Source organism: Oryctolagus cuniculus, chromosome 1 (genome assembly GCF_964237555.1).
Source record: "Oryctolagus cuniculus chromosome 1, mOryCun1.1, whole genome shotgun sequence".
Classification (NCBI taxonomy): domain Eukaryota; kingdom Metazoa; phylum Chordata; class Mammalia; order Lagomorpha; family Leporidae; genus Oryctolagus; species Oryctolagus cuniculus.
The window spans coordinates 8,113,561-8,140,038 of NC_091432.1; the positions used below are offsets into that span (position 1 = coordinate 8,113,561).

Here is a 26,478-nt window from a genome sequence, read left to right on the forward strand (position 1 = left end):
TGAGAGTAATCTGACGTTTCTCTCTTGCACATTTTAGGATCTTTTCTTTATGTTTCACTGTGGTGAGTTTGATTACAATGTATCATGGTGAGGATGTCTTCTGGTCATAGTTATTGGGGGTTCTATGAGCTTCCTGTACTTGGATGTCTCTTTCCTTCTCCAAACCCGGGAAATTTTCTGCTAGTATCTCACTAAAAAGGACTTCTAATTCTTTCTCTCTCCCCATGGCTTCAGGATTTCCTAGAACCAAGATGTTGTTTTTTTTTTTTTTTTAATCGTATCCTGTAGATTCCCAACAATATTTTTTAGATTTCTAATTTCCTCTTCTTCTCTTTGGTTTGACTGTATACTTTCCTGTGCTCTGTCTTCTAAGTCCAATATTGTTTCTTCCATCTCACTGATTCTGTAATTAAGGCTCTCAAATGTGTTTTTCATTTGATCTATTGAATTCTTCACTTCATTTTGATTTCACTATCACAGTTTCATGTTCTACTAGATTTTTCATTTCATTTTGATTCCTCCTTAAGATTTCATTTTCACGAGAGAGATTTTCTGTCCTATCCACTTCAGATTTCTGTAGTTAATCAATTTGTTTCTGATAACTTCCAAAGGTTCGTATCATAAATTTTTTGAAATCGTATCTTGCATTTCTTCTATCTCATCACCTTCATAATCTTGAATTAGAGCGTCCTGTTCATTTGTGGGCGTCATAATGTCCTCCCTGTCCTCAGTGTCTGTGTTTGCTGTTTGGCATTGTGGAGATATTCTTTGGTTTCTTCTTCTTCTTTTTTTTTCTTGCTGTGGTGGCTTTTCTCATTATACTATGACTCTAGATTAAGTGGACTGTCTGTTTTTGGTGAATCTCTAGAGGCTTTTGGTGGGTGTGGCCAGAGAGCTCTGTACAGTTCTTCAGGGTTAAGGGTGTGCCCAAGGTTTGTGCCCTGGTTTGGCATGGTAAGCCTTCTCTCTTTCTCTCTTTTATTTACAAGGGAAGTAATTCCACTCAGCTGAGCTCTTCTCCTTGATGGCATACAGTGCCTGAGCGCTAGCCCCAGTGGGTATAGTATTTGTATAATATTTGTTGGCTCTTTCCAAAGGACCATACAAAAAGGGTCTTTGCAGTCCTCAGTGTAAGCTCAGATTCTCCTGCAAACTCCCACCAGGTAGAAAAGGCTGCCTGAATTGGTGGAGTCTCCCACCAACACTACTCACGTCTCAGCCACACCATGAGTTCTCCCACACACTCTCAGTTTTTATCCACAGTCCCTGTCATAAGCTCCACACATTCCAAAGGTCTAAATCTCCTGTTATTTCTCCCCACCAGAGTCAGGTTTTTCTGCTTGGCTGAGGGCAGGCACAGCCTGAAGTGGCACAGCTGTTACATTTGTCCAAAACGGCACCTGCTCTATTGTCTTCCCCGTCTTTGTAAGGTGAGTGGAGAGAGAATCATGTCTGTGCTGGTCCCTTTTATTTTTTCTTTCTCTCCTCTAGTTAGGCTGGTGTACTTTCTCCCATGGGGCTTCAAGCCAGGTTCCCTCTACACTCTTTCTGCCACTTTTCTGCCAGTGTCTTAGACTACTGAGTTTTCACCTCACCTGCCTTTCTAGCTCTGGTGCATGGACTCGGCAGCTGGGTTCCAGAGCCATGGACGCCCATGCCTACCACGTAGGTCCACTGTGTCCCACTAATTCTGGAAGAATTTCCTCTGCAGTTTTTTCCCTACCTATTCCCTGAGACTAAAGTGTCTCCACTTTTATTAAACTATCTTTTCCTGGACTATCATTGAGCTCCCTCCCAATTCTGCCATCTTGGAACCTCATGAGTGTCAATTGCTAAATCAGCAACAGGAGTCATTGTGCAGTTGTTCCCCATGTAGGACCTCCATCCTTAGTGTGTTGTACTATGAGAATTAATGGTAAAAGAAGTTTTCAAACAGTACTTTACACTTTGTGTGCCTGTGTAGGTGCAAATTATTGAATCTTTCCTTAGTACGGAGTTGATCTTCTGTATAGAAAGATAATTAAAAATGAATCTTAATGAAGAATGGGCTGGAAGAAGAGTAGGAGGTGGCATGGTTGTGGGTGGGAGGGTGGGTATGGGGTGAGCAACAGCTATAAACGAAAAGTTGTAATTACAAAATTTATATTTAATGAATAAAAGCTTTCTATAGAAAAAGAGCTGTGACTTGATCAGCTCTTGTCCTGACAATTGAGGAACAATTACTATTTTATTCTGTTTAGCAAAAATCTTAAAATCACTGACACTGGTGTGATTTACTTCAGCAGAATATCAATTACCAGCAGTCAGCATTTCCAGTCAACATTCCACTTTGCTTTCTTTTAACTAAAGAGTCTTTTCATTAACCTTGAGTCTGAATCCATTTCTAACCCAAAAAAAAGTCCTGCTATGATGCTTGAGAGACACACCAGCAGGCACTTCACTTGTGAGTCTCCAACAACCCTTCTCTGGAAATAAGTACAGACATTGAGCTTGTATACTTTAGGTCATATGGAAGTTCCTTCCAGCTGAGAGTCTGCTCCAATCTTTTGAAGTTCAGGGGTCACGAAAATTCATGGAGAAGTGTTTTAGCAGGGTCAGTCATCAATAACTGACATCTCTCAGTAAAATAATTACATCTGTGACTTTTTTTAACCTGTTGGCTGCCAACATCAAAGAATTTGTGGAAACTCCTATCTCTGCTCTTCTGCAGTGCAGAGACTGGGCCTATTGAGGAAGTGGGGCCAAGATCAACACAGCACTAGAGGACTTGGAGAAAGGAAACATTCTCTTCCTCTGAACTTATCTCCATAGTCACTGTGCTTCACCTTGGAGACAACCTGCTCAGCCTCAATGGGCTTCGACGTGCTCCTGGATCAAGCTGGAAGTCTGGGGAGATTTCAGATCCTTCAGATTGCCTTCTTTTTTGTCACCAATGTTATAACATACACTCATATTCTGTTAGAGAACTTCACTGCAGCCATCCCTGGGCATCGCTGCTGGGTCCCCCTCCTGGACAACCACACCGCCTCTGGCAATGCCTCTGACATCCTCAGCCAAGACGCCCTCCTGAGAGTCTCCATCCCGCTGGACTCAAACCTGAGGCCAGAGAAGTGCCGTCGCTTCACCCATCCCCAGTGGCAGCTCCTTCATCTGAACAGGACCTTCCCCAATGTAAGTGAGTCAGACACAGAGCCCTGTGTGGATGGCTGGGTGTACGATCAGAGCTCCTTCTCCTCCACCATTGTGACTAAGGTAAGAGTCCTCATTTAACCTCTTTATAGAGAAGTGATGTGAACTGAAGGTGTTTGGAGTTAACACAAAGAATGGACTGAGAATTCTCTACCAGCTTATTTTATCAAATGAAGAAAGTCTTCATTCCTTCAGCAGTTAGCAATTCCTTATCTGTACCACAATATCAAGGGTGCTACTATGGAGGTTAATGAATTGAACAAACTATACCTCAACCTACTACTATATCATGTTACATAGAGAGGATAACCCTAAATGTTAAAAGTAATTGAAGTGCTACAGGCAAAATTTATGCTAGGTCAGTGCTACTAAGTACTGATTGCAAAACTGATGCACAGTGCAAGTAAATCAGTACCTGTATACATAAGACCGAGGCATCAGTCCTGTTGAAGCTCTTTAGCTGATTTGCATGACAAATACAAATGGCCAACAGATATGCTGGGGAAATGGTCAATATTACTAGCTCTTACAAATATGAAAATAAAATCAAAACCTAATCCAGTTAGAATGGATATTATCAAAAAGACATAAAGTAACTATGGCTGCCCTGAATGTGGAAGAAAGGGAACTCTTACACACTACTGCTGGAATGTAAATTAGTACAGCCATTATGGACAACAGTATAAGACTTCCTCAAAACTAGAAAGAGAACTGCCACATGACCTAGTAAACTCACCACTGGGTATATATCCAAAAGACTTGAAATAATTGTTTCAAAAAGTCATCTCTGTTCTACCACGGTCATTACTCTTCACGGTAGCCAGGATTTGACATCAACCAGGTTTCCATCATAACATGAATTAATAAATATGGGCGCCAACATTGTGGCTGAGTGGGTTTAGATGCTACCTGCAAAGCCAGCATCCAATGTAAGCTCTGATTTGTTGGCCCACTGCTCCACTTCTCTGCTAATGCTCCTGGGAAAGCAGAAGAACATGTGCCAGGTGCTTAGGCCCCTGAGACAGAGTTCCAGATCCTGGCTTTTGCCCCATCTCAGCCTTGGCTATTACAGCCATTTGTGGAGTGAACCAGTGGATGGAAGATCTTTCTCTCTGTGTGTGTCTTTCTCTAACTCTCTGTAACTTTGACTTTCAAATATGTAATTAGTTATATTTTCCAAAGTAAATGGAATTCCACTCAGTTATTTAAAAAGAATGAAATCCTGTCATTTGCATCAAACTGAATAAAAATGAAAGACATCGTGTTAATTGAAATAAGTTAGACACAGGAATACAAATGTTACATGTTCTTCCTCATATATGGGAGCTAAAATAAACCTCAATATAAAAATAGTTGTTGATTACTAAAGATTGGGAGAGTTGCAAGACACAGAGGGATTTTGGATTTTCAAAAACTACAGGAAAAATTTGGAGTTGCTAATGAGTTGTGGCAGATATATTTGACGTTAAAAATAGTGGAAGCTGGGGCCAGCGCCATGGCTTACAAGGTTAATCCTCCACCTTTGGTGCTGGCATCCCATATAGGCATCAGGTTCTAGTCTGGTTGCACCTCTTCGAATCTAGCTCTCTGCTGTGGCCCGGGAAGGCAGTGGAGGATGGCCCAAATGCTTGGGCACCTGCACCCGCATGAGAGACCAGGAGGAAGCACTTAGCCCTGGTTTGGATCAGCGCAGCACCAGCCATAGCAGCCATTTGGGGAGTGAACCAACGAAAGGAAGACCTTTCTCTCTGTCTCTCTCTCACTGTCTATAACTCTACCTGTCAAATAAATTAAAAAAAATAGTGGAAGCTGGGAATGGGCTATATGGGAACTTTTCACATGACTAAAATTCTAGCTTTATTTTTTCAAACATCTAAAATGAAAATTTTTAAAAAGAAAAACCAAACATTTTATAACAATTAAGCATAAATTATTGAATAACATGTTAGTGACATGATAAAGGAAAAAAACTGGATTTTCCTAAGTATATATATTTTGGTAATTTAGTTTCTTAAAATTACATTTTATGTGATTTTCATTATGGTACCTCACAAATGTGTTGAACAGTAATACAGTAAATGGATTTGGTGCTCTAGGAGAAAAATGACTGAAGTTGTGTACACACATGGTAACAGATTATCAGAAGGGTATGGCGTAAAAGAGGCAGTGGCATTTGAAAGGTTGATATGAGTTTCAGTATTTCTAGAGTGTGGGCAACCAGAGGGAAGTGACTGTAGATGAAATTGGAGAAGAAGGCAGAACCCCATAGCAGGAGCCCGTGTGTATCATATGGAGGAGTTTGTGGTCAGGCTCCACCAAAGGGCTGAAGCTCTCCTAACACTCTGCTACGCTGTTTGCTCTTCCAGTGGGACCTCGTCTGTGAATCTCAGTCACAAAAATCAGTGGTTCAAACCCTGTTCCTGAGTGGGTCGCTGCTGGGAAGTCTGATATTTGGCTATCTCTCAGACAGGTAAGTGTCACCTCACTTTATTTGGGGTTGTTGATCACATGATCCACACATCACACTGTGCCCTTTATGCTGGGCTACATACTCACCTAATTGTCTGATTTCAGGGAGTTACAAAAATAAGCATACTTGCTACATGACCTGGATATTATAATTTGTTATGACAAATCTATTCATTGTGTGCATAATAGGAGACATAAAGAGACATCTAAATAAGATTCAAGCAAGTTTCATGAGTGATTTTGAAAGGATATTGGAGAGTATGGAATTTATGAATTGGAGTTAGTTCAATGCAAGGACAGGTAGAGTATTTGAGGCATGTTCAAAACCACAAAATTGTGAAATAATGTTGTTGGCCTTGGCAATGATATGAAACACCTGGAACCTGTGAGGTCACTGAGGATGGACACTTGTAGACTGGCATCACTTTGCGTTGCAGCATAGATGCACATGTACAGTGGGTAGTTATTGTAAAATCTCTTCTTGTGAAAGAGATTTAGGTAGATATGGTGGTAAAACTTACGGCAATAACCTGAGAGCTGATCTTTGTGAAATAGGTACAATAGGTATTTTTTGCAGCCATAAAATAATGTAAATAATCTTAAGAAATTATGATGGCATGGTTTGGTATAAGAAGTTAGAGATTTCTTGTGTCTTGAACAGCTTCTCCTGAAAGAGACAACCAAGCCTGTCACTAAGGATATAGTGGGGAGCAACTGGGAGCAACTCGGACTAGACTAAGTTACTGGAATTAAGACTTATTCTACGCATCTGCTCTCCCACAATATGGCGCTGGGAGAGGAGGAAACAGCTTCTACACAGCTGCCTCCAGTTCAACCAATAAACAGCAGGACCTGCTCCTGATTGGAGGAGAGCAGCGTACTCGGCGTGTGGGTAGCAGAGTTGGGATTGGTGGAAGAGGACTATAAAGGAGGAGAGAGACAACATGCACCAGGAACATCTATCTGAAGGAACACCTGTGCAGCCCCCGAGAGAGCCGGCCGGCGGTGTGCCGCTCCCCTGCGGAAGTGGGGAAAGTGGCAGGGGGAACCGCCCTTCCACGGAGGTGGAAGGGACGGTAGCAAACCTGGGAAGAACCAGCAGCAAACCTGGGGAGGGCCGAGCAGACGAAAGAGCAACGCAGGGTCCTGTGTCGTTCCTCCACGAAGACGGGGAGCGACATAATGGTGCTGTGACTCGGATATGAAGCCTAGGCAGGTTTAGTGTCATTCCTCCATGAAGAAGGGGAGCGACATAATGGTGCCGTGACTCAGATAAGAAACCTAGGAGGGAAGAAACGGGAAGAAGTGGGAAAATACTGGAGAGAGAGACTAGCAAAGAGCCTAGGGAAAAGCCGGACGGAAAAGGTGCCGGAAGAAGCTATCGAAAGCCTAGGCATAGACTCGGATACGGACTGTGGGAAAGAAGTTAGGATTTAAAGTGAAAGCAAGAAGAAACTTAGACTCAGATACGGACTGCGGGTTGAAAGTGAAAGTGAAACCTATAAGAAACTTAGACTTGGATACAGACTGTGGGAAGAGGCCAGGAGAAATGAGAGGGGAATGTTGTTGGAAGAAAAGTTAGGAAACATACCTGGTAGAGAAAAATATGTTAGGGAGGATGAAGCCGCGGGGGCAGGCTGAAGCGGAGACGTAAGCTATCTTGGGATTCTTCAAGTCAGCCCGGGGAACAAGGGGCAAAAATCTGCAACCAGAGGCAGAGACGTGGGCCGCCAGGTTGGAATCCGTCAGATTAGCCCAGGGAGCAAAAGACGGGAAGCCAAACAGAAAGGCGCAGACGTGAGCTAGGTTGAATTCGCCAGGTTAGCCCGGGGAACTTAGACTGAATACCAGTGGCGGAAACGTGAGCTAGGCTGTGTGACTCGCGGAAGCCACCGTGTGCAGAGAGAGCACGGGGCGTGAATAGATAGGGAACACGGGGCTGGCGCTAAGGCTGTGGTGCGGGCACGAAGGGCGTGGAGACCACTGAGCATGCGAAGCCGAGCCGCGCAGAGCTGGGAAGCCGCCGCAGGGCGGGCGCCGGGAAGCGGATCAGAGCCGGGAAGCCACCGCGGGGCGAGGCGCCGAGAAGCAGCCTCGGGGCGGGCGCCGGGAAGCTGCAGGGATAAGAGAAACAGAAGTTTAGAAGTAAAATGAGAGAAATAAGAATGCTGGTAGATAGAAGTAAAATAGGAGAAATAGGAATGCCTGGAGATAGAGAAATAGAGAAAAATAAGGCCTCCCAACACGCACGGCAATGAGAGAGCTTGGATTTGGTCTGACTGATTAGTAAGACGATAAGCACCTGTGGGCGGCTGCAGGTCACTGAAGACAGGCACGTTATCAACACCAATAAGTCTCCCCACAAGACGGCAATGAGAAGGCTTGGATTCGGTTTGCCTGATTGGTAGGGCTTGTAAGCACCTGCAGGCAGTTCTAGCAGAGCAGAGCATGCGCTGCAGGGTACCGAACACAGGCACGCATCAGCGCCTAAAAACCTCCTCACAACATGGCGAAGAGAGGACCCGGATTCGGTTTGCCTGATTGGTAGGGCTTGTAAGCACCTGTGGGCAACTCTAGCAAGCAGAGCAGAGTGTGTGCCGTGGGGCACCGAAGACAGGTACGTTTCAACGCCAAAAATAAAAAGAAAGGGGGATCTTTGGGGAGCAACTGGGAGCAACTCGGACTAGACTAAGTTACTGGAATTAAGACTTATTCTATGCATCTGCTCTCCCACAATATGGCGCTGGGAGAGGAGGAAACAGCTTCTACACAGCTGCCTCCAGTTCAACCAATAAACAGCAGGACCTGCTCCTGATTGGAGGAGAGCAGCGTACTCGGCGTGTGGGTAGCAGAGTTGGGATTGGTGGAAGAGGACTATAAAGGAGGAGAGAGACAACATGCACCAAGGAACATCTATCTGAAGGAACACCTGTGCAGCCCCCGAGAGAGCCGGCTGGCGGTGTGCCGCTCCCCCGCGGAAGTGGGGAAGGTGGCAGGGGGAACCGCCCTTCCACGGAGGTGGAAGGGACGGTAGCAAACCCGGGAAGAACCAGCAGCAAACCCGGGGAGGGCCGAGCAGACGAAAGAGCAACGCAGGGTCCTGTGTCATTCCTCCACGAAGAGGGGGAGCGACAGGATATCTCTTACTAGAACAGCCAGAGAACTACAGAAGCTCATTGCCATTCACTTGTCTTTGTTAAAAGCTATGACTTTGAGCTTACACAGTTACATATTACATGTACAGAATTAACTTGCCCCTAGCTTTCCATTCTGTCTATTCCCTTATTCTGTTGACTTTGCACTACAAATTTTTTTCCAACTCTCCCCTGGAATATGGTCCCTCCCCAATTCTTCTGGTATCTTCCTGTGGTCAAAGTCAACATGTAGTTCCCTGTTTAACCACCTGAGATCTCTGCCCCTAGTTTTCAAACTCCAACCTCAGTACTACAATTGAAATTGTAGAATGAGTAGGTGAGCAAATGAATGAAACAGTTTAGATAATATCTGAATAAGTTTTCTTCAAGCGTATTTTTATGTTACACTTTTAAGCAGTATAATTTTAAAATATGACATATTCATCTGAGTTTATTTGTTAAGTGTGTTTTCATTACTAAAAGGCTGTTACCAAGCGAGAGAGATCTTCCATTGTTGATTCATACCCAAAATACCCAAAACAGCCAAGGTTGTACCAGGGTGAAGTCAGGAGCCCAGAAATCTTTCTGGGTCTCCCGTATGTGCAGCAGTCACCCAAGAACTAGAGCCATAATTGTCTGCCTTCCAAGATGCATTATGAGAAAGCTGCATGAGAAACAGAATGCCTGGGACTCAAGGTAGCAGTCCTACTTGGAGGGCAGGCATCCCAACTGATAGCTTAAGCATTGCACCGTAATGCCTGTCCCACAAGTACATTTGTATCAACAATAAGAAAAATAAGCTATCATCACATGCATCAATATCCAGGAAACAATATATATAACATAGGATCACATGTTATATTATTCCTATTTTTAAAATAGAAACCAAACATATTAATATATGTTATTTTAAGTTTTAAATTATATGCTTTATTGGGAGTAGGGGTTAACAGAATGCACAAATTGGGATTCATTTCTAGCACAATGTTCTATCTGACCAGGGAGTGGTTTAATGGGTACCTTATTTTATAAAAGGCTTTGTGTTGATGGTTCAGAGACAAAGCACAGATCTCTTGATTTCATTCATCGCTGGTCTAAACACAAGGCAAATACTCACTATATTCAATGCATACATTTGTATAACAAACTTTTGGGATAACTACTCATAATTCATTGCCTTTCATATGGAAAAAGTCTTCCGGTGATTGTTGACTGACAGAGAGTTGATAATGGTCTTGTATGGACTAGGAGGATCACATCTGTGATTTCTGCTTTTGCAAATAAAATTTTTCCAATAGCCTCCAATGCAGTGTTCCAAATGTGAAACATTTATCATGATTTGTAAGATGTGCTATTTTTTTCTTTTTTTCCACACATATTTACTTCCTAAATAATCTTATTTCTTAGGTATGGAAGGAAGGGGATTTACACATGGTGTCTCCTCCAGACGGCCATTATGGACACCTGTGCCACCTTTGCTCCCACCTTCCTCATCTTCTACATTCTGCGCTTCTTGGCTGGATTTTCTGCCACAACTGTTATGGCAAACTCTTTCATTCTTGGTAAGTTCAAAATTTAAGGTTTTCATTGTATCTATGCCTTGAATTGACCTTTAAATTGCCCTTTGACTGAAGTAATTGTGTATTTATTTTTCAGTATCAGAGTGGACAGTTGCCAAGTCACAATATTTAGGAGTAACACTGATGTTATATGCCTATGGCGTTGGGCAGATACTCTTGGGAGGATTAGCTTTTGCCATTCGAGACTGGCACACACTGCATCTGACTGTGTCTATACCCTTGTTTGTCCTCTCCTTGTTCTCCAGGTATGTACTAGCATGGGGAAACTATTGTGGGAACACACAGGAAAATCTTGAGATTTAACATGTTTGGTACTAGCCTGACACTGAGCCATGGTCTCTTAATAACCATTGAACTACTTGAAATTCAGAAGAGGGAAGAGAATGGGAATCCAAAATGGAGACTGGGACTTGGTAGTCATCATTGCAGTACAGTACAAAGAACTATTTATGAAATTATTTTAATAGAAACAATATGTATGGAGTGATGAAGCAATGACATTAATTATGTAACTTTGGAAGGCACTATGACATGGATATTGTGTGGTGTCTCTTGTCCATGTAAGTGACACTGCACTAAAGACAATGAGCTTCTCTGTAAGTGTTTCACATAAGAAGAGTATGCTTTCTGCAGCATTGAGAAATGGCATGGAGGCACCTTCTAGGAAAATTAAAGTGAAAGACCTACAAAAATTGGGCCCTTAATACAAACAAAAAACATTAAAAACATACTAAGAATCACCATTTTCAGGCCTGCAGTGATTTAGTGAATCTTTCATTCAAGAAAAATATCTGAATCCCATTAGAATAGTTAATTTTGAGTATTTTAAAAATATCCAAATTTTATTTCCTACTCTCCATATATGGTATAGCCTTGAAGAAAAAAATATCGTGTACATTCTTAGTATTAGCAGGAGAACAGGGTTTGAGTATTTCATAGCCTCATTCACAGTAAGTTGTCATCATTTGACCTGTCTGGTGATTTACCTAAAAACTCATTTCAAAGACTATTTGACTTGATGTTGACTTGCCCATGATGGAAAAAAAACAGCTTATTCACTGGAGTGTCTGAGGCAGACTTCTGGAGGGGAGAAGTGCCAGACACTCGCCAGCGAGAGTCCAGCATAGTAAAGACACGATCGCTGCTTACTCGGTTCTCATGGAACTTTATTCATCCAGATGCAAGGTGAAAGAAAAGAAGCCAAGCCCTCGCTCTGCACAATATAATCCCCCTTATATACCCAAGGTTCCCCTAGCAGGACGCTCCCAGCCAATGGCAAGTCTGTTCACATGCAGTCCATGCAGGCACAGTCCAATCAAGTCGAAGGGCACATAGTGCCTCAGGATGAAAGTCCATCTTGCTCCATCGGGGTTGTTTGTGTCTTCAGGACATCCTGTGGTTAGCACTTCCTTGACTTGTTTTTCTCAGCAGCCAGCACTTCCTTAACTTGTTTTGCACAAGTTGTTACAACAGGCCATGCAAACAGCCAAGTGAGGAAGTTCCCACAGGTGGCCAGCCTGTGGTTCCCCACAGAGAAGGGAAGTGAGAGTGATATTGCAAGCATGGAGATACACAAGGGCCTTAAAAAGGGAAACTAAGCCCACAGCATTCAGAATCCCAACACTCAGGAAACTCTATAGCAGAAGGGACACTGACAGGAAAATGATCAGCAGGACTCCTACTCATGCCACAGAAATCTGAAGCATTTGCCGCTGGAGATGTCTGGAGCCCTCACAGGCCCTGAAACTTTTGGAGGAGCTTCTAGGTGAACACATGGCTACAGTGCCCCAGAGAAATAGCCCAGCCCATGTGATGCCTTCCTCCACTCTGGCCTTTCATGCACAGTGCCTTCTTGAGTATCCATCCATTCAGTGTCCTTAAAACAGCCAACAACTGCCCCCAGAAGTTCATCATGAAGGACCCCAAAAAGTGGTGCCCTTTTGTGACGACCCCAGAAACACAGACTCCAGACCAGGCGATGCAAAAAGCAATAGGCAGTTTTATTTCATTTGCGCAAATGGGCCCTCTGCTGCTGCAAGCAGCGGGAAAGAGAGAGAGAGCCCCGAGCAATCTTTTCACACAGCTTTTAAAGGGCAAAACCACAAGATTAACATATTACAGGGTGGCGTAAGTTCATTGGGCAACTACAAGGGGAGGGGTCGTTGAGGAGGAGAAACGGGTGGCTACGTGCCTTACGTGCCTTGCGGTTTCTTTGTTGAGCTTGAGCAAGCACAGGGGAGGGGGCTTATGTACATAACAGGATGTTCTGTCGCCCGTATCTCTGAGTAGTATCCAACTGCTTATTCTGTGAACCAGTTTACTCCCCCATTTCCCATGACTGTTTCTGGAACTGTTTGTCTCAGTTCCTGTTTTTCTATTTTATCAAGGCCACTTTTATGGCAGCTCACGGCTGCTCCCTTCAATCACACCCAGTCCAAAAACCAGCTGAGTTAGCACACCTTCATTCTGAGAGTCCCAGGTAGTAACCAAGCAGGTTGCCTGAATGCAAAGCCCACGGATGCCCCTGCAGAGCCATCAGGCAGCACTGCCTACCTTCTTTCAGAGCCAAGGAGCTGCCAAACCACCAGTTCTCCATCCTTGGCTTACTGATACCCTGGCCAGCAGCCACGGCTCACAGAGTGCATGAGCATAGCTCTGGGGCTGACTCCCCCAGTTGCAGGGTGCAGGGGATCTGTCCTTTGCTGTACGCATTGCCCTGACCCTGATTACAGTGTTGTTAGTAGCAGAATAGACGTGTGCTGTGTGGCTTTGCCCTGTTGCAAGGGCACTTAGTGCAGATTCAGGAGGGGCAGAAAGGACAGCAAAGCAGCTAGCCTACTCCAAGACTGCAGCTGCTCACACGAGTCAACTCCCCAGCGTGAAGTAGGAGTCAGAGTTTGACTGTGGAATGAATATAATGAATATAAATTTACTTAATGAATATAAATTTCCAAAGTACAGAATATGGATTACAATGGCTTCCCCCCATTAACGTCCCTCCAACCCGCAACCCTTCCCTTATCCACTCCCTCTCCCCATCCATTCACATCAAGATTCATTTTTGATTCTCTATATATACAGAAGATCAGTTTAGCATACATTAAGTAAAGATTTCAACAGTTTGCTCCCACACAGAAACATAAAGTGAAAAATACTGTTTGTGTACTCGTTATAGCATTAAATCTCAATGTACAGCATACTAAGGACAGAGATCCTACATGAGGAGTAAGTGCACAGTGACTCCTGTTGTTGACTTAACAAATTGACACTCTTGTTTATGGCCTCAGTATTCACCCTAGGCTCTTGTCATGAGCTGCCAAGGCTATGGAAGCCCCCTGAGTTCACCGACTCTGATCATATTTAGAAAAGGCCACGGACAAAGTGGAAGTTCTCTCCTCCCTTCAGAGAAAGCTACCTCCTTCTTTGATGACCCATTCTTTGCACTGGGATCTCACTCGTGGAGATCTTTCATTCATTTTTTTTCCCCCAGAGTGTCTTGGCTTCCCATGCCTGAAATACTCTCAGGGGCATTAAAGCCGGATCCGCATGCCTTAAGGGCTGATTATGAGTCCAGAGTGCTGTTTGGGACATCTGCCATTCTATGGGTCTGCTGTGTATCTCACTTCCCATGTTGGATCATTCTCTCCCTTTTTGATTCTATCAGCTAGTATTTGCAGACACTATTCTTGTTTATGTGATCCCTTTGGTTCTTAGTCCTATCATTACGATCAACTGTGAACAGAAATTGATCACTGGGACTAGTGAGATGGCATTGGTACATGCCACCTTGATGGGATTGAATTCAATCGCCTGGTATGTTTCTAACTCTACTGTTAAATTGGCAAACAAAAAAGCAGTCTGCACATTAATGTTTATTGCAGTTCAATTCACAATAGTTAAGACCTGGAACCAACTCAAATGCCCATCAACAGTAGACTGGATAAAGAAATTATGGGACATGTACTCTATAGAATACTATACAGCAGTCAAAAACAATGAAACCCAGTCATTTGCAACAAGATGGAGGAATTTGGAAAACATCATGGTGAGTGAATTAAGCCAGTCCCAAGGGACAAATATCATATGTTCTCCCTGATCGGTGACAACTGAACAACAAAGGGGAAACTTGTTGAAGTGAAATGGACACTATGAGAAACAGTGACTTGATCAGCTCTAGTCCTGATGGTTGATGTACAATGTAATACTTTATCCATTTTAGTATTTTTTTTGTTCTAGTACCATTGGTTGCACTCTGTAATTAACACACAATTATACGCAAGTGTTTAAATTTTAACTGAAAAGTGATCCCTGTTAGGAATTTGGAAAACATTATGTTGAGTGAAATAAGCCAATCCCAAAGGGACAAATACCACTTGTTCTCCTTGATAGGTGAAAACTAACTGAGCACCAAAAAGGAAACCTGTTAAAGTGAAATGAACACTATGAGAAATGGTGACTTGATCAGCCCTCACCCTGACTGTTGATGAGCAGCTTAATATGTTATCCCTCTTAGTATTTTTTTTGTTTGTTCTACTTAATACTTTTGGTTGAATACTGTAATCAATACACAATTCTTCTTAAGTGCTGAAACTTAACTGAAAAGTGATCACTGTTAAATATAAGAGTGGCAATAAGAGAGGGAAGAGATGTGCAATTCGGGACATGCTCAAGCTAACTTACCTCAAACAGTGAAGAATTCAATAGATCAAATGAAAAACACAATAGAGAGCCTTACAAACAGAATGGGTGAAGCAGAAGAGAGAATATCGGACTTAGAAGACAGAGAACAGGAAAGGATACAGTCACACCAAAGAAAAGTAGAGGAAATTAGAAATCTAAAACATATTGTCGGGAATCTTCAGGATACTATTAATAAACCCAACATTCGGGTTCTGGGAGTTCCTGAAGGCATGGAGATGGAGAAAGGATTAGAAGGCCTTTTTAGTGAGATATTAGCAGAAAATTTCCCAGGTTTAGAGAAGGACAGAGAAATCCTAGTACAGGAAGCTCACAGAACCCCTAATAAACACGACCAAAAGAGATCCTCACCACGACACGTTGTAATTAAACTCTCCACAGTGAAACATAAAGAAAAGATCCTAAAATGTGCAAGAGAGAAACGTCAGATTACTCTCAGAGGATCTCCAATCAGACTCACAGCTGACTTCTCATCAGAAACCCTACAAGCTAGGAGGGAATGGCGAGATATAGCCCAGGTACTAAGAGAGAACAACTGCCAGCCCAGAATATTATATCCTGCAAAGCTATCATTTGTGAATGAAGGTGAAATAAAGACTTTTCATAGCAAACAGAGATTGAAAGAATTTGTCGCCACTCGTCCAGCCCTGCAAAAGATGCTTAGAGATGTGTTACACACAGAAACACAGGAACACGGTCATCAATATCAAAGAAGGTAAAGGAAGGAAACCAAGGAAGGAAACCTCACAGCATAAGATCACAGGTAATTCAAAGCATATATTAGAACCTATCTTTGGCAAATGGCAGGGCAAAGTTACCACTTATCATTAGTCACATTGAACGTGAATGGCCTGAACTGTCTAGTTAAAAGACACTGATTGGCTGATTGGGTTAAGGAACAAAACCCATCTATTTGCTGCTTACAAGAAACACATCTTTCCAACAAAGATGCATACAGACTGAAAGTGAAAGGCTGGAAAAAGATATACCATGCCAACAGAAATGAAAAAAGAGCGGGCGTAGCCATCTTAATATCAGACAACATAAACTTTACCACAAAAACTGTTAAGAGAGACAAAGAGGGGCACTATATAATGATTAAGGGATCAATACAACAAGAAGATATAACAATTATCAATGTATATGCACCTAACTACAGGGCACCGGTTTATCTAAAAGATTTGTTAACGGACTTAAAGGGAGACTTAGACCCCAATACAATAGTACTGGGGGACTTCAATACTCCACTCTCAGAAATAGACAGATCAATAGGACAGAAGATCAACAAGGATACAGTAGATTTAAATGACACTATAGCCCAAATGGATCTAACAGGTATATACAGAACTTTCAATCCTACAGCTAAAGATTTTACATTCTTGTCAGCAGTACATGGAACCTTCTCTAGGATTGATCACATACTAGGCCATAAAGCAAGTCTCAGCAAACTCAAAAGAATTAGAATCATACCATGCAGCTTCTCAGACCATAAAGGAATGAAGTTGGAAATTAGCAACTCAGGAATCCCTAGAGCATACGCAAACACATGGAGATTGAACAACATGCTCCTGAATGAACAATGGGTCATAGAAGAAATCAAAATAGAAATCAAAAATTTTCTGGAAGTAAATGAGGATAACAGCACAACATACCAAAACTTATGGGATGCAGCAAAAGCAGTGTTAAGAGGAAAGTTTATATCAATAGGTGCCTACATCAAGAAATTGGAAAGGCACCAACTAGATGAGCTTTCAATTCACCTCAAGGATCTAGAAAACCTACAGCAAACCAGGCCCAAATCTAGTAGGAGAAGAGAAATAATTAAAATCAGGGAAGAAATCAACAGGATTGAATCAAGAAAATCATTCCAAAAAATCAGCCAAACGAGGAGGTGGTTTTTTGAAAAAATAAACAAAATTGACACCCCATTGGCCCAACTAACTAAAAAAAGAAGAGAAAAGACCCAAATCAATAAAATCAGAGATGAAAAAGGAAATGTAACAACAGACACCACAGAAATAAAAAAAAAATCGTCAGAAAATACTACAAGGACTTGTATGCCAGCACACAGGGAAACCTATCAGAAATGGATAGATTCCCGGACACATAGAACCTACCTAAATTGAACCAGGAAGACATCGAAAACCTAAACAGACCCATAACTGAGACAGAAATTGAAACAGTAATAAAGGCCCTCCCAACAAAGAAAAGCCCAGGACCAGATGGATTCACTGCTGAATTCCACCAGACATTTAAAGAAGAACTAACTCCAATTCTTCTCAAACTATTCAGAACAATCGAAGAAGAGGGAATCCTCCCAAATTCTTTCTATGAAGCCATCATCACCTTAATTCCTAAGCCGGAAAAGGATGCAGCACTGAAAGAGAATTACAGACCAATATCCATGATGAACATAGATGCAAAAATCCTCAATAAAATTCTGGCCAATAGAATACAACAACACATCAGGAAAATCATCCACCCAGACCAAGTGGGATTCATCCCTGGTATGCAGGGATGGTTTAATGTGCGCAAGACAATCAATGTGATACACCACATTAACAGACTGCAGGAGAAAAACCATATGATTATCTCAATAGACGCCGAGAAAGCATTTGATAAAATACAACACCCTTTCATGATGAAAACTCTAAGCAAACTGGGTTTGGAAGGAACATTCCTCAATACAATCAAAGCAATCTATGAAAAACCCACAGCCAACATCCTATTGAATGGGGAAAAGTTGGAAGCATTTCCACTGAGATCTGGTACCAGACAGGGATGCCCACTCTCACCACTGCTATTCAATATAGTTCTGGAGGTTCTAGCCAGAGCTATTAGGCAAGAAAAAGAAATTAAAGGGATACAAATTGGGAAGGAAGAACTCAAACTATCCCTCTTTGCAGATGACATGATTTTTTATTTAGGGGGCCCAAAGGACTCTACTAAGAGACTATTGGAACTCATAGAAGAGTTTGGCAAAGTAGCAGGGTATAAAATCAATGCACAAAAATCAACAGCCTTTGTATACACAGACAATGCCATGGCTGAGGAAGAACTTCTAAGATCAATCCCATTCACAATAGCTACAAAAACAATCAAATACCTTGGAATAAACTTAACCAAGGATGTTAAAGATCTCTATGATGAAAATTACAAACCTTAAAGAAAGAAATAGAAGAGGATACCAAGAAATGGAATAAATCTTCCATGCTCATGGATTGGAAGAATCAATATCATCAAAATGTCCATTCTCCCAAAAGCAATTTACAGATTCAATGCAATGCCAATCAAGATACCAAAGACCTTCTTCTCAGATCTGGAAAAAATGGTGCTGAAATTTATATGGAGGCACAAGAGACCTCGAATAGCTAAAGCAATCTTGTACAACAAAAACAAAGCTGGAGGCATCACAATACCAGATTTCAGGACATACTACAGGGCAGTTGTAATCAAAACAGCATGGTACTGGTATAGAAACAGATGGATAGACCAATGGAACAGAATTGAAACACCAGAAATCAACCCAAACATCTACAGCCAACTCATATTTGATCAAGGATCTAAAACTAATTCCTGGAGCAAGGACAGTCTATTCAATAAATGGTGCTGGGAAAACTGGATTTCCACGTGCAGAAGCATGAAGCAAGACCCCTACCTTACACCTTACACAAAAATCCACTCAACATGGATTAAAGACCTAAATCTACGACCTGACACCATCAAGTTACTAGAGAACATTGGAGAAACCCTTCCAGATATTGGCACAGCAAAGAATTTCTGGAAAAGACCCGGGAGGCACAGGCAGTCAAAGCCAAAATCAACTTCTGTTCGGCATTCGGATCCGGCTGAAAAGCCCATGAGAATATTTCATGGAAATCCAAGACTCTCTGGCAAAAAAAAAAAAAACTAAATGAAAGATCTCTGTGAGTGAGATCCCAGTGGAAAGAACAGATCTTCAAAGAAGGAGGTACCTTTCTCTGAAGGGAGGAGAGAACCTCCACTTCGACTATGACCTTGTCTAAACAAGATGAGAGTCGGAGAACTCAAAGGCTTCCATAGCCTTGGAAATTCATGACTGGAGCATGGGGAGATTACTGATGCCATAAACAGGAGTGTCAATTTGTAAAGTCAACAACAGGAGTCACTGTGCACTTACTCCTCATGTAGGATCTCTGTCCTTAATGTGCTGTACATTGAGACTTAATGCTATAACGAGTACTCAAACAGTATATTTCACTTTGTGTTTCTATGGGGGTGCAAACTGTTGAAATCTTTACTTAATGTATACTAAACTGATCTTCTCTTAAAAAAAGAAGAAATTATCAATTCCCAACTTGACTCTCACTGGGATTAAACATGACAATAGGTCTGATCTGATTTCATCATCATTTAAAAAATCATCTATGATTTTTCACTTTATGTTTCTGTGTGGGAGCAAACTATTGAAATCTTTACTTAATGTATGCTAAACTGATCTTCTGTATATAAAGAGAATTGAAAATGAATCTTGTGTGAATGGAAGGGAGAGGGAGTGGGAGAGGGGAGGGTTGCGCCTGGGAGGGACGTTATGGGGGGGAAGCCATTGTAATCCATAAGCCTTACTTTTGAAATTTATATTCATTAACTAAAAGTAAACAAAAAAAGAAAGGCATTGCAAACATCACAGAAACTGATTGGTAGCTGTGCAACTGATAACCACAAAGGAAAACATTGTCTCATAGAATAAAATATTGATCAAAGAAAACACAATGTTTCTGGCCTCTGAGTATGACTCCATTTCCCTTATATGATAAATAAATTGCTACTTGCCAAATGTCCAAGAAAAACTAATATCCTTATAGCTTATTTTCAAAGTCTATAATTATAACATTTAAATGATGCCCAAATGTGGATGAGACTACCTAAGTGTGTAGTAGTGTAACTACAGAATTTTTGTATTTTTATTTGTGTTTTCTCTTACATGTTTATCACTTACTCTATACCTTCAGAAGGAGCTTGCTGAATACACAAATTTCTGCTAGAATCATTCAAGGCAACAGAATGGTCTTCAAAAAGTTCATAGATATGCCTACTATAAAAAAACTAAGCATAGATTGCAAACTTCTTGCACCCACAAATTTATTAATTGCATTTTTTTTGACAGGCAGAGTGGACAGTGAGAGAGAGAGAGACAGAGATAAAGGTCTTCGTTTGCCATTGGTTTACCCTCCAATGTCTGCCGCAGCCGGCACAGCACGCTGATCCAAAGGTGGGAGCCAGGTGCTTCTCCTGGTCTCCCATGCGGGTGCAGGGTCCAAGGACTTGGGCCATCCTCCACTGCACTTCCTGGCCACAGCAGAGGGCTGGCCTGGAAGAGGGGCAACTGGGATAGAATCCAGAGCCCTGACCGGGACTAGAACCCAGTGTGCCGGTGCCGCAAGGTGGAGGATTAGCCTATTGAGCCACGGTGCTGGCCAATTGCATTTTCCACTTACGTTTTGAAGTTACTTCCTAAATGAATTCTCTATCATAATCCAGAAAAATCCTCCTAGCCTTCATGTATTTTCTAATTCCAAATCCATTTGCAAATTTTTAGCTATTTCTAATAGCTCTACTGCACTCCCTGTGCCAACACTAGATAGAGTACTCTATTGCATGAATCAAATGACCTCAAAATATAGGGTCTTTAAAGAATGTAGGAAGGGATTACCTTGGTCCGTTATTAACAGTCTCTCACAGTTTGCAATCAAGACAGCTGTTGCAGCTATGATATTATCCAAGTCTTCACTGGGGAAGGATCTACTTGCTAGTTTACTCACATGGTTGTTGGAAGGGTGAAGTTCCTCTCAGATGGTTGAACTGAGGACTCCTTTATGGTCATATGGATCCCTCCAATATGACAGTGTTTAGATAAAGTATGTAGCTGGAGAGGGAACCCAGTATGGCAGAAGTCACAGTCTTTTATAATCTACCCATAGATGTAGCAGACCATGATTCTTGCTCTATTCTGTTTATTAGAAGCAAACGTCTCTTGAGAAGAGAGGATTACACAGAAGTATAAATACCAGAAAGTAGTATAGAAGTGGTGATTCAAAGCTGCCCACCCCATTTTCACGTGATAGAAAATATCCTTGTCTGATTTTACAATATGTAAACCTTGTGATATTTTTCGAGAGAGAGAGTGAGTGAGTGAGAGAGAGCGAGCCAGAAATAGCCCACGGAGAGCTTTTATCTGTTTTTACATTCTCCAAATGCCTGCAACAGCATGGACTGGGATGACCATGAAACTAGGAGTCCACAATCCAGGTCTACTAAGTGTGCTTCAGGAACCCAATTACTTTATCAATCAACACTGACCCTCTTGGATCTGCATTAACAGAAAGTGAATACAGGAGAATGATCCAGTGCTAGGAATCATACCCAGGTACACTGATGTGGGACACAGGCATCTTAATCATTACTGTAAACATCTCTTCTGACCTTGTTATCAGAGTCTACTCTTTTGCATTGATGGTCCCTTGCTATAGCTATCCAGTGCTAACGTCCTATTAGTTATTATTTTTCTTGAAATTTTCAAAAATCCTAGATCATACATATGCCAGTATATCTGCTGCACCAATAATCCATCCTGTTCATCATAGTGAAATTTTTAATAGTTGAATCACAATAGCATACTCCAGTGAGCACCAGATTTGGAATATTCATTGAACAATCTAGCTCTAAATTCTCATTGTGGTACCTATAATCTAGTATCATTTTACAAGACAATAATTGCATTCTTCTGATTTTATTTGTTTTTTTTTAACTTTTATTTAATGAATATAAATTTCCAAAGTACAGAATATTGATTATAATGACTCCCCCCCATAACGTCCCTCCAACCCACAACCCTTCCCTTATCCACTCCCTGTCCCCTTCCATTCATGTCAAGATTCATTTTCTATTCTCTTTATATACAGAAGATCAGTTTAGCATACATTAAGTAAAGATTTCAATAGTTTGCTCCCACACAGAAACATAAAGTGAAAAATACTCTTTGAGTACTAGTTATAGCATTAAATCTCAATGTACAGCACACTAAGGACAGAGATCCTACATGAGGAGTAAGTGCACAGTGACTCCTGTTGTTGACTTAACAAATTGACACTCTTGTTTATGGCATCAGTAATCACCCGAGGCTCTTTTTTTTAACTTTTATTTAATGAATGTAAATTTCCAAAGTACGACTTATGGATTACAATGGCGTCCCCCCCATACCGTCCCTCCCACCCACAACCCTCCCCTTTCCCACTCCCTCTCCCCTTCCATTCACATCAAGATTCATTTTCGATTATCTTAATATACAGAAGATCAGCTTAGTATACATTAAGTAAGGATTTCAACGGTTTGCTCCCTCACAGAAACATAAAGTGAAAAATAATAGATGATTTTTTTAAATGATGATGAAATCAGATCAGACCTATTGTCATGTTTAATCCCAGTGAGAGTCAAGTTGGGAATTGATAATTTCTTTTTTTTTTTTTTACAAAAGATCAGTTTAGTATACATTAAGTAAAGATTTCAACAGTTTGCACCCCCATAGAAACACAAAGTGAAATATACTGTTTGAGTACTCGTTATAGCATTAAATCTCAATGCACAGCACATTAAGGACAGAGATCCTACATGAGGAGTAAGTGCACAGTGACTCCTGTTGTTGACTTTACAAATTGACACTCCTGTTTATGGCATCAGTAATCTCCCCATGCTCCAGTCATGAGTTTCCAAGGCTATGGAAGCCTTTTGAGTTCTCCGACTCTTATCTTGTTTAGACAAGGTCATAGTCGAAGTGGAGGTTCTCTCCTCCCTTCAGAGAAAGGTACCTCCTTCTTTGAAGACCTGTTCTTTCCACTGGGATCTCACTCACAGAGATCTTTTGCCAGAGTGTCTTGGCTTTCCATGCCTGAAATTCTCTCATGGGCTTTTCAGCCAGATCCGAATGCCTTTAGGGCTGATTCTGAGGCCAGAGTGCTGTTTAGGACATCCGCCATTCTATGAGTCTGCTGAGTATCTCGCTTCCCATGTTGGATCACTCTATCGGTTAGTGTTAGCAGGTACTAGACTTGTTTATGTGCTCCCTTTGACTCTTAGAACTTTCATTATGATCAATTGTGAACTGAAATTGATCACTTGGAGTAGTGAGATGGCATTGGTACATGCCACCTGATGGGATTGAATTGGAGTCCCCTGGTATGTTTCTAACTCTACCATTTGGGGCAAGTCAGCTTGAGCATGTCCCAAATTGTACATCTCTTCCCTCTCTTATTCCCACTCTTATGTTTAACAGGGATCACATTTCAGTTAAATTTCAACACTTAAGAATAACTGTGTATTAATTACAGAATTAAACCAGTCATATTAAGTAGAATAGACAAAAAAACTACTAAGAGGGATAATGTATTAAGTTGTTCATTAACAGTCAGGATTATGCTGATCAAGTCACCGTTGCACAGCTACCAATCAGTTTCTGTGATGTTTGCAATGCCTTTCTTCATCATTTTTAACAGCTAACTCATAATCCTTTCCTAGCCCATTAAGCTATAGTGAGTGCTTTTGTGTCCTCCCAAAAATACAACCCAGATGAGGGTGATTGTGAGTTCAGGGCATTTTATCCCAGTAACTAGCTCCCCTTTCCAGACCACCTCAAGGGTCAGGATCTCTCCAGCACTCTCTTTTCCATTGATGTGTGCAACCCTTCTAAGTGCCTTGGTGCCCTCAACTAGTTGATTGGTGGTAATCAGCCACCGAGCAGACTCTACCAGCCTCCTGTTGAAAGAACACAGCAAAGAATCAGTTAGCACTCAATTGCTTAATTGTCACTTAACATCAACTTGAGGTTCCTTTTCCTTTCCATAAAGTACTAACAAAAATTCTAGCAGTGTAACTTAATCAATGTACCTCCTCCACTGCACTGGTCTTCCTAAGGATAGGGGCCCAAGCACTGAGACATGTTCTGCTACTTGCCCAGTGCATTAGCAGGGAGTTGGATTGGAAGTGGAGTACCTGGACTTGAACTGATAATCATGTGGATTTCTGGCTTTGCAGGCAGTGGCTTATCCCACTGCACAACAATGCTGGCAACAGAATCAACTTTCCAACATATGATATGTTTTATTTTCATTAATTTCAAGGAAATGTTTAAGTTTCCTATTCCTTTCTCCAGTAAACATTGTTCGTGGTTAATTCATGCTATTTCTATTCCATTTAGTTGTATAATTTCTTCAGCTTCTTTTTTTTAACTTTTATTTAATGCATATAAATTTCCAAAGTACAGCTTATGGATTACAATGGCTTCCCCCCCATAACGCCCCTCCCTCCCTCAACCCTCCCCTTTCCCACTCCCTCTCCCCTTCCATTCACATCAAGATTCATTTTCGATTCTCTTTATATACAGAAGATCAGGTTAGTATACATTAAGTAAAGATTTCAATAGTTTGCTCCCACACAGAAACATAAAGTGAAAAATACTCTTTGAGTACTAGTTATAGCATTAAATCTCAATGTACAGCACACTAAGGAAAGAGATCCTACATGAGGAGTAAGTGCACAGTGACTCCTGTTGTTGACTTAACAAATTAACTCTTGTTAATGGCATCAGTAATCACCCTAGGCTCTTGTCATGAGCTGCCAAGGCTATGGAAGCCCCCTGAGTTCACCGACTCTGATCATATTTAGACAAGTCCATGGCCAAAGAGGAAGTTCTCTCCTCCCTTCAGAGAAAGGTACCTCCTTCTTTGATGACCCGTTCTTTCCACTGGGATCTCACTCGCGGAGATCTTTCATTTAGTTTTTTTTTTTTTCCCCACAGTGCCTTGGCTTTCCATGCCTGAAATACTCTCATGGGCTTTTCAGCCAGATCGCATGCCTTAAGGCCTGATTATGAGTCCAGAGTGCTGTTTGGGACATCTGCCATTCTATGGGTCTGCTGTGTATCTCACTTCCCATGTTGGATCATTCTCTCCCTTTTTGATTCTATCAGCTAGTATTTGTAGACACTGTTCTTGTTTATGTGATCCCTTTGGTTCTTAGTCCTATCATTACGATCAATTGTGAACAGAAATTGATCACTGGGACTAGTGAGATGGCATTGGTACATGCCACTTTGATGGGATTGAATTGGAATCCCTGGTATGTTTCTAACTCTACCGTTTGAGGTAAGTCCAGCTTCTTTTTTTAACTTTTATTTAATAAATACAAATTTCCAAAGTACAACTTTTGAATTGTAGTGGCTTTTCCTCCCATAACCTCCCTCCCACCAGCAACCATCCCATCTCCCACTCCCTCTCCCATCCCATTCTTCATCAATATTCATTTTCAATTATCTTTATATACAGAAGATCAATTTAGTATATACTAAGTAAAGATTCCAACAGACTTCACCCACACAGGCACACAAAGTATGCAGTACTGTTTGAGTAGTAGTTTTACCGTTAATTTGCATAGTACAACACATTAAGGACAGAGTTCCTACATGGAGAGCAGGTGCACAGTGACTTCCGTTGTCCATTTAACAATTGACACTCTTATTTATGGCTTCAATAATCACCCGAGGCTCTTCTCATGAGCTACCAAGGCTATGGAAGCCTCTTGAGTTCACAAACTCCGATCTTATTTAGACAGAGCCATAGTCAAATTTGAAGTTCTCTGCTCCCTTCAGAGAAAGGTACCTCCTTCTTTGATGGCCCATTCTTTCTGCTGGGATCACTCACAGAGATCTTTCATTTAGGTCATTTTCCTTTTGCCACAGTGTCTTTGCTTTCCATGCCTGCAAAACTCTCATGGGCTTTTTAGTCAGAGCCAAATGCCTCAGGGTCTCATTCTGAGGCCCTAGTGTCTTCAGCTTCTTTTGTGTTGATTTACAATTCTAGTGGTTATCAGTCAGAAAATATACATGATATGATTTTGATTTGTTAAAAATTCTTGAGAGTCATTTTGTAGTCCATAGTCTATTCAAGGAGTGTTGCACAAGCTGATGAAAAGAATGTGGGTTCTGCAGTTGTAGAATGGAATATTCTATAAATATTATTAGGTCAATGTCGTCAATAGTTTGTGTAAGTTCTGTGGTTTCTGTGTTGATTTTTTGTCTGGATGATCTGTCCATTGATCAAAGTGTGGTGTTACAGTCCAACAATATCAATGTATTAGAGCTTACATCTCCCTTTAGTAACAATAACATTTGTTCTATTAAACTAATGCTCTGGCATAGTTGCATTTACATTTACATTTACAATAACAACATCTTGTTGGCTTGTTCCCTTGATCACCATATAGTGACCTTCTTTTTCTCATTTACAGTTTCTGTTTTAAAGTTTATTTTGCCTCATACAAACATAGCTACTCCTACTTCTTTTGGTTTGTGTTTGCATGGAACATCTTTTTCTTTACTT

The 26,478-nt window shown here is 41.4% G+C and overlaps 1 protein-coding gene across 1 annotated transcript in view; it reads left to right on the forward strand.

Moving 5' to 3' along the window:
• Nucleotides 1-2,702: 2,702 nt before the first annotated feature.
• LOC138844121 (steroid transmembrane transporter SLC22A24-like) overlaps nucleotides 2,703-26,478 on the forward strand; it is a 49,561-nt gene continuing 25,785 nt past the window's right edge. The window contains exons 1-4 of the mRNA XM_070051006.1: nucleotides 2,703-3,252; nucleotides 5,556-5,659; nucleotides 10,200-10,354; nucleotides 10,449-10,643. Coding sequence (XP_069907107.1) covers nucleotides 2,851-3,252; nucleotides 5,556-5,659; nucleotides 10,200-10,354; nucleotides 10,449-10,643 — 856 coding nt within the window. The 5' untranslated portion in view covers nucleotides 2,703-2,850. The remainder of the gene's footprint in view (nucleotides 3,253-5,555; nucleotides 5,660-10,199; nucleotides 10,355-10,448; nucleotides 10,644-26,478) is intronic.